Source organism: Vigna radiata, chromosome 1 (genome assembly GCF_000741045.1).
Source record: "Vigna radiata var. radiata cultivar VC1973A chromosome 1, Vradiata_ver6, whole genome shotgun sequence".
NCBI classification, from domain to species: Eukaryota; Viridiplantae; Streptophyta; class Magnoliopsida; order Fabales; family Fabaceae; genus Vigna; species Vigna radiata.
In genome coordinates, this window is record NC_028351.1 from 7,308,126 (window position 1) to 7,317,406 (window position 9,281).

The following is a 9,281-nucleotide window of genomic DNA, read 5'->3' on the forward strand; positions in this document are numbered from 1 at the left end:
AATTAATTATTTTATAATTGATATTTTTAAATATTAATACCTATTTTCATTAAAAATAAATTAAAAATACTTTTATAATTCATTATTTTATCTAATTAATTTAATTTCTTCTTATCGTATTAATTAAATATATTACATTTTTTTATTTATTTCTATTCATTCTTTTCTATTATTAAAATACAATAACAAAAATTATAATATAAATACTATATCTCTCTAATTTATAACAGAGTATCTATTATTACTCGCAATCACCAATTTTGGAAAAGCAAAGTCATTATAGGTAATAAATCTTTTATCCTTATACAAGTATGGGATATGTTGCTAGAATGGTAGGAGGGAGGAAGAACAATGATGCTGAAGTGAGTCATACAAGTGAGATATACTTCCCACATTTGGTGCACAAGAGGCTTGCCCTGGACAAGGATTTAAGACCTGATGAAGTGATGAGCACTGAAGAAAATGAGATTGCAAAACGAATGAGCATACTTTATGGTGCATTCAGACGTTTCCAAATGATAGACCTACAATGAGCGAAGTAGTGGACATGCTGGAAGGCAACATCAATTTCTTGGAAATGCCACCAAAACCTATGTTTTCTTCACCTACAAGATCTGACAGCTGAATCTTCCTCTTAAATTTCATTACTACATTTGAATTCTTGGTACTTCATAATATGTACAGCTAATGGATCTTTTATGTGTGTCAAACTGCTTTTACGCGTTTTCTGCAAATCAGAACAACATTGCCAAATCCAAAGTACATAAACATGGATAAAAGAGTTCCAATATACGGGCAAGAATGGCAAATATATATATATATATATATATATATATATATATATATATATATATATAAACACTCGAACAAGTTGAAGAATATATACAAAACATTGAGTTTTCTTGCGTTTCATTTGTATATAAAAAGTTGAGTGTGATTGATAATACACTCCAACAAGTTGAAGAATATATACAAAGCATTGTGTTTTCTAGCGTTTCGTTTGTATATAAAAGAAAGAAATAAATCAAGTAATTCAGCATTCCTGATTAGTGAGTAAAGGATATCAACATTCATTTGTAATTAAAACAGAGCAATACTGTTATAATTGTATTCTTAAAAAGTTGGTAAAGTAATTCACGTCAACGTAAAAACCCATTTGAAACGTTTTTTTACATGATTTCTACTGTTTGACAATTCTTTACAGAGATAAAATAAGAGATAAAATGATCCTAACAAAAAACAAAAATAGACTTTTATATTTAAAAAAATGTGAAAGGTAGTGAAAGATAATATAAATGGATGTAAAAAAATTCTTGGTGTCAAAATACTATTCTCTAATTCAAAACAATTTATTGTTTCAGTTTTCTATCTTTTATTGCTTGCATACATACAATTATCAAAATAAGTTTATAAAACAGTTTTTATGCGAGATCAAATTAGACTATCAAAAGGTGTAAGACATTAAAGATATACATTATCGATTTCAGAGGTATAAAGTATTTTGTGAAAAAATAATTAATGTAAAAGATATTTTTAAATTGGATCTAAGTAAAAATAAAGAGTATTCATGTTAAAAATATTCTTTCAATATAATTTTATCTTTTCAAAAATTAAATGTGATGACAAAAAACGAGGTTAATTAATAATGATTCATTTTAGTAATAAAAATAATTCTAACCAAAATTTATACAATAATTATAATAATAATATATTGGGAGAAGATTGTTAATTACTATTGTTAACCTAGCCAGAAGAAAAAAACTTTAGTTTAATATTTTGTTTACATCTGAAGCAAACTCAGGATACCTTTTAATTTGATCATTGACTGGTTAAAACATATAATGGATCGAATCGAAGTGTGTAAGTTAGGAACTTGTGTTTAAAAGAATTTATTTTATTTATAATGAATAAGTTACTGTCTAATTATCACGGTGTTAAATGAAATCGGAAAGAGTTAATAATGATTTGACTTGGTCGGGGAAAAAGCCGAGTGTGGTCCTTCTTTCTTGGGTTCTTTCCAGCTGGAGAGAAATTTCCATATCTTTCAATTTTATTACACATCAAAAGGTAGACATTATTGGATCATCTCGAATTGACCAAGGAATCTCCCATTAAAACGTAAGATAGGCACTTAGCTCTTTCCTATGTGTGCAAATGCGTTGAAACTAAACATGTTCCGGAGACTCACTCTCTACTTTCTGTTCTCTGTAAGTGCAGCAACGCTTCTTCTTCCAACTACATGTGATGTGAACTTCAGCACTTCGACTATGCCTCTGGGTACGTATAGATCCATGCAACCACATATATCAGAACAAATCCTGCATGTATAAACATAAGTTTTTCTTTCCTTGATTCAACTAAAAGCATAGTATTGATGGTACTACTGGTGTTGCAGGTCAAAACCACTCAAAAATCCTAAACAAAGTTGATGATGTCGTCATGGGATGTGATGATAGAAAAAGTAAGTAACTTTATATTTTTTACGCAATGCATCTTCAGTGTTTAGCTCTATAATATGGTCAAAAGAAAAGGGTAATGTTAGTGTTAGAAAAAAAACTAATGTTAATGAATCCCAGCAGACACCTGAAAACAGTGTTGATTCATTGTTTCACAAAATTTTCTATATATAAGACTGAGAAGTGATATTTCTCTAAAAAATTACTCTAAAGTTAGTGAGATATTTTTTATAATGTGTGTTAAATAAATTTAAATATACGTCATCCTGTTATTAATTTTGTTATATATCGTATTCAATTAAATTGATTAAATTTAAATAAGAGTAAATATTTTTTAAAATTTGTTTTAATAACTAACGACAATGTATAAATTAAATTTATTATTTTTTATTACAATTTATTATAAATATATATATATATATATAATTATTAATATATTTTTTATAATAATAATAAGAATAATATATGTAAAAATTAAATTCTTTATTTCATTTTAATAAAGAAACATACTTTTAAGGATAATTTTTGGTTATCTTCAGAACTCTTAATACAATAAAAAAAAACTTTGGGACTTTTGGATTTGAATAGTTTTAAAGATGACAGTAGCTGGAAAATTTATTTAATCTAAAATAATATTAATTAATAATGTCATTTTTAAAGTTAGATTCTGAGGAATAAAAAAATATTATCTTCTTATAATTAATCGCTTTATTGAAAGACCAGTTTGGGGTTTTAAACGAAAGAAAATTAACAGAGAGAAGAACGAAATTTCAAGAATTTAATAAAAAATATGAAATTTAAATATTTCTTAAAATAGTCATATATTTTGTTCTTTAAATAATAAAATTTAAAATAAAATTGAAAAGTATAAAAAATATTTATTATAAAAAAATTACGAGACTGGATGATAAAACTTAAATTACTTTTAAAGTTTACCCACAAAAAGTGTGTTTAAATTTATTAATAGATATAAGTGTTGATAACAAACAGATTGCAGCAGGAGCGTGGAGAGTAATTCTGCCTACGTGTCACAACCTGTTAGTGGTACTAGCAATGGTAAGTATTTCATCCTTTCATATTCATTGTCTCAAAAGTGCATTATATTAATATGAACAATGTCTTTGTATATTAACTCTTTGTTAACGATTTATTTACATGCTTTTGATAGCAAATTTGTGAATTTGAGTTTTTTTTCTCGTTTTAGTTTTTGATAAAAATGTATGTAAGATTTGACACATTAGTTTAATTAGTTCGCAACCTTTTTACTAGCCACAAAGGTATCTAACACTACTTACTAGTCATGTTTGATAACCTTTTTACTAGCCACAAAAGTGTTTAACACCACTTACTACTTACAAGTCATGTTTGATAAACAAATTTAGTTTATCATATATAGTTTTAGAATAAAACAATAACTTTTAACTGAACAAAAATAAAATAAAATGGGTAACTTTATAAGACTAAATCAATGAATAATCTTAATTAAATTATCATCTTTTCTTTTATTTTTATTTTTATTGTCTATTCTAAATATATATTTATATGTATTTCTTCAACCTTTATTTTTTTTTGAAGAAAATGATATAAAGTGTGCATTAATTAATAATTTTGAACTATTGAATAGTTTGTCGTCAATTTAAAAACCGAAATTGTGTGTCGTCACCAAATTTAAAGTCATTGTTGTCATCACCACCGCCACCACCTTCGTCACCGCCACCGCCACCACCTTCACCACCGCCACCACCATTATTACTACCACCAACACCATCGACACCTTCACCACAATCATCATCAATTTCATTACCACCACCAACATTTTCATCGACACCAACACCAGGTATATTTTTATCATTCTTTTCTCTAATTTAGACAATTAAAGCTTTCACAACGATGACAATGCCTTTTAAGTAAATATTATGATTAAAATTATTTCCTTAAGAGGAAAGAAATGTATTTTTCTAAATGAATTTAAAATATTTTATAAAAAAAATTAGGTTCATTTTATTAATAAATTTTAAAAAGTTAAGATAGTAGTTGAATTGATTAAAATTGGAAAATTTAAATTTTATTTTAAATGTGTCTTTTCTTGTATTTTTAAATTTTAAGTCATTTAGATTTGTTTTTTTTGTTAACTAAATTTTTTATTGAAATTAATGTTATCGTTTTGACTAACTAAAAATGTAACTCCATATCTTAATAGTATATAACCAGTGAAATCACACACCAACAATTTAAAGAATGGATAACTAGAGAAAAATAAGGCTATTACAATTATCTCATGTATAATTATAACATTAAATATATACATATACAAAGATTCTATACAATAATTAAAAGTATTATCACACTGAGTCAAAAATTGTTTTACAAAACTGAGTAAGACAAGAAATCTAACTAAATTTCAGCACCACTCTCATCTCACATTGGATCAACTTGAACATCTTCATCTACTCACACCATTAAGATGATCATTGATGTACTAAAAATAATCATATAACATTTTTATAGAAGTAAACATATAACACAGATAAATCAATCAATCTTAAGACATTCAATCATTTATTCTAAACTTGACCATATAAATACATGTATTGATGTCATACGAACCTACACTTATGTGGTGGAATAGTTTTTTCCGTCAAGCTACTACACAAGGTAACTATCTTAGGTCAAGGTAAAACTCTTAAACCAGAGCTCCTACTACTCCTCACGACATACATCACTCTTCTCTACTTAAGATTGAATGGTTATTAGAGTCTCAAAATCATCCCCCAATTTGGAATCTATACATTAATACATTACACTATTAAACACCACCATAGAATCTCTCCACTAGATTCATAAAATTACATCAAACAAATATACCATACACATCACACAAAAGCAAACTTATCATCATCACATCTCATACATCAATAAACATCATATATACTTACAATCATTTTATTAGCCCATGAAGCATCACAAATTACATGATAAATATATATAGAATCCAAAACAACCTAGCAAGATCAACAAAACCAAGAAAAACACAAAGAAATGCACTAGCACTCAACGTAAAAGCCCTCGTAACAAGGATAGATCAGCATAAATCTTTAGCGCTCAACTCTAGAGCTCTCGCAATTTCTCTTGCCCAACAAAATAAGAAGAAAATGTGGTCTAAACCTACAAGGAAAAGTGGTGCTCAATAGTGCAAGCCACCGTTTAACATCAAAGCATTTACATTTTTGTTCACACAACGGCTTAAACCTAGTGCTCAACGACCTAGAGCTGAAATGCTCTCTAACCCTCATTGCCAAGCTTGCGCCCAGCGCCACATCAGTGTCATTGAGCGTCATGCTAGAAATCAACAACATCTGAAGTGTGAATTAGGAAACCAAGGACCTATTCAGTTGACCAAATTGGTATTATTGACTCAATGAATGGTTCAAAAACAAGTTTAGGTGTCAGAATGAATATCAATTCCCTCAAATGGCCGAATTCTCAATTCCCCAACTCAACACCAATTTCAATCAAAGCAAGCACACATTCAATAGAATTTCCAACAATAAATCCAAATACCAATCTATCAATTTCATACCAAATCAAACATGCAACACAGTTTATCAAAGCATCATCAACATAAAAAGTGGTAGTTAGTTTCCTTTATCTTATAGATGGCCAAACAACTCTATAAAGCTTAAAACAACTCCAAACACACAAAAAGATCTATCTGCTCCTACAGACAACAGAAACACGATCAGGGTACACGTTTAAAATCATTGATCAACAAAGACTCAAAATACTCATGCAAGCTGAGTGAGACTCACATGCAACATATATAAGAAAAGACTAGAGAAAAGGAGTTGAAACTCAACTTAATCAAATGGAGAAACTCATCGGTTCAAATGGAAGAGCTAGTTGCAAAGATCAATTATACGGTCTTAATTATTTAATTAGATAAGCAAAGGACGAGAACTTCTAAAGAAAAGTCAAAGAACTCTAAAAAGTGGTTTTTAGAGATATGGTAATATTAAATTGTTCATAATAAAACTATTTATATTAAAAGTTTTTAATATTAAAATAATTGAATCTTACTATTAAAAAGTTTTTTCATCGTACAAAAACAGAACAAACTTAGTCCCTACTAATGTAGCATAGGGACAACCAAGGTATCAACCTCGGCTAAAATCAAGTTTAAAGTATTAAATAAAGTCCTATTATTATTTACTAATTATTACTAAAGAAGGTGGGGAAAAAGAATTCAAAAACAATGAAATTTAAAAGGAAAAGAAAATTTGACCTATAAACAGTTTAAAAAAAGAAAGAAATTAAGCAAACTCGCAGAACTAAACTATTTTAAATGAACATAAATCTATATGAAAAGCTATCTAACTATAATAAAACAAAACTTAAAACTATATGCATCATGATCAAAGAATTGAATTTAAAATTGAAAATAAGGAAAAATCTAAGCTAAAATTATAATAATCTTTAATTCACATCAACACAAAAAATGAAATTTCAAAAATAGAAAACAAGTAACTGGAAAACACCTAAACTAATGGAAAAGAACAAAATCATTGGTTAAAATCACTAATCGCAGCCCAACCCTAGCGGCCAAAAATGAAGAAAATTAGTTCCAAAAACAGCCCAATTCAGTGCTGCATCTGCTTACAAATTCAGCCCAATCAAAGGCAGCGACTCAATGTCTAATGCAGCAAACGAATGCAACCAAATGGAAAAAGGTCCAATATGCAATTTTAATTCAATTACGCACAAGGTCCATCAACAATTAAAGAAAAGGAGGGTATTTAAGCAATTAAGAAGATAAAAACCTATTTAAGCAAAAATAAAGAAAAAAAATTATTAGAAGATTTTCCAAATATACTGATTTCCTAATTATTAACAATTACTAAAAAAAAATATTTCTAAAAACATAATTTTAACTACAATTTTACAAAACTACAAATTTAAAGAAAAATCCTAAAACTAACCTAACTCTACACAATTAAAGGCTATAATAGACTAACCTAGACTTCTAAACATATAAAAAATTGCAAAACCAGTAAGTTATCACTCACTAATTTAAAACCACCATGTTTCTAAAATCTCAATTTCTAAATATTTACAAAAAAGTGAAACATTATTAGTTTTTATTAGGCGTATCATAATCTTAAATGTTTTTTTTTTTATATAAATGTTAATAAAATTTTCTTCTAGATTAAGCCAATAATATATATTTTTTTACTAACATCATCTGGTTATTTTATCGTTAGTTAAGACATATTTATTTTTCAAGTTAAGTTTCCTTGTTTACTTTAATTGTATTTTTGAATTGAACTTCACGCATTGTTTTTAATTTATTTTAGTTGACTTTAAAAATATTTCTATTGGTATTGTAAGACATTATTATTTTTTACTCAATATTAATCAAAGTTTTCTCAAATAGTTAAAAAAAATTCAAATAATGTTAAAGATATTATATTTTTCTCAAATGAAAAACTAAAGTTCTTTAATTGATGTCTAATCCGACTATTCCTTTCATTAACAACACCAATTGTTTTTCAATATTAATGAAAAACACTTTTTATTGAACTTAATATTAAAAGAAAATTTTATGGAATCCCTTTTAGTAAAATTTAATTGAAAACACCGATCAATCTAACTAAACAAATATTATTAATATTATAAAATAATTTGTAATGATAAAATTATAACATTCTATTTTAATAATTTATAATTACTAAAATAATAATTTATAATTACTAAAAGAGACACCTCAAATCAAGAACGAAAGAATATATAACTCAATGAAAATATGTACATAAAACTATTATACAGTTATTTCATACATAATATAACAATCAAAATATTATATATATATATATATATATATATATATATATATATATATATATATATATATATATATATATATATATATATGGTTTGCTAACTCACGTACACTTATTTTTTAGTTAGTATATTTTAACAATGTGTATCGGGTTTTAGTAGACAAAAATACTCTAATATATCATGGATTCTAAGTTTTAAGGTTAAGGGTATTTTAATAATTTTCATTTTCAAAACTAAAAAAAAAAAGAAAAAGGAAACTCTCAAACCCTTGCTCACCCCCTCATTCCTCTCAATCCTTTCTCTTTCACCTCTCTGACTCCAACATTTTCTCTGTCATCCTTACACTAGTTCCAACTGAAAAAACACTCGTTGTTAAACAATTTGTTTTTGTAAGAGTTGAGTCATTGACATATTCGCTTTCAGGAAAAAGTTCATTCAAGATCTCTTCAATTTCATCATTTTCACTAACCTCTCTACTTTCAAATCATCTATGGATGTTGAATTATCATCTCTAAAAAAAACTTTCAGGCCAATTACCAATTCCTTCAAATGTCATTATGCTTGTGAAAATTAGATAAGACAAAAATTATAAAATGAAAACTCATTATAAGATCATTTTTTGTAAGAAATTGTTTAACCATGAATGTTTCTGATTTTTTCAAACCAATTACCAATTCCTTTGGATGTCTCGTTATGCTTGTAAAAATTAGATAAGACAAATATTATGAAATGAAAACTCATTATAAAATCATTTTTTTGTAAGAAATTGTTTAAGAGTGAGTGTTTCTTATTTTTTTCAGTTGGGGCTACAGTAGCGATGACAGATAAAATGTTGAAGTGAGAGAGATGAAAGAGAAAGGGTTGAGAGGAATGAGGAAGGTGAGCAAGGGTTTGAGGGTTTCTTTTTTTAGTTTTGAAAATGAAAATTATTAAAATACCCTTAACCTTAAAACTTAGAATCCATGATATATTAGGGTATTTTTGTCT

At 26.8% G+C, this 9,281-nt stretch overlaps 1 protein-coding gene across 1 annotated transcript in view; it reads left to right on the forward strand.

Annotated features, from left to right (window-relative positions):
- Window positions 1–2,169: 2,169 nt before the first annotated feature.
- LOC106779094 overlaps window positions 2,170–9,281 on the forward strand; it is a 21,923-nt gene continuing 14,811 nt past the window's right edge. Inside the window, exons 1-4 of the mRNA XM_014667174.2 lie at window positions 2,170–2,277; window positions 2,396–2,461; window positions 3,447–3,512; window positions 4,081–4,293. Of these exons, the coding sequence (XP_014522660.2) occupies window positions 2,172–2,277; window positions 2,396–2,461; window positions 3,447–3,512; window positions 4,081–4,293 (451 nt within the window). The 5' untranslated portion in view covers window positions 2,170–2,171. The remainder of the gene's footprint in view (window positions 2,278–2,395; window positions 2,462–3,446; window positions 3,513–4,080; window positions 4,294–9,281) is intronic.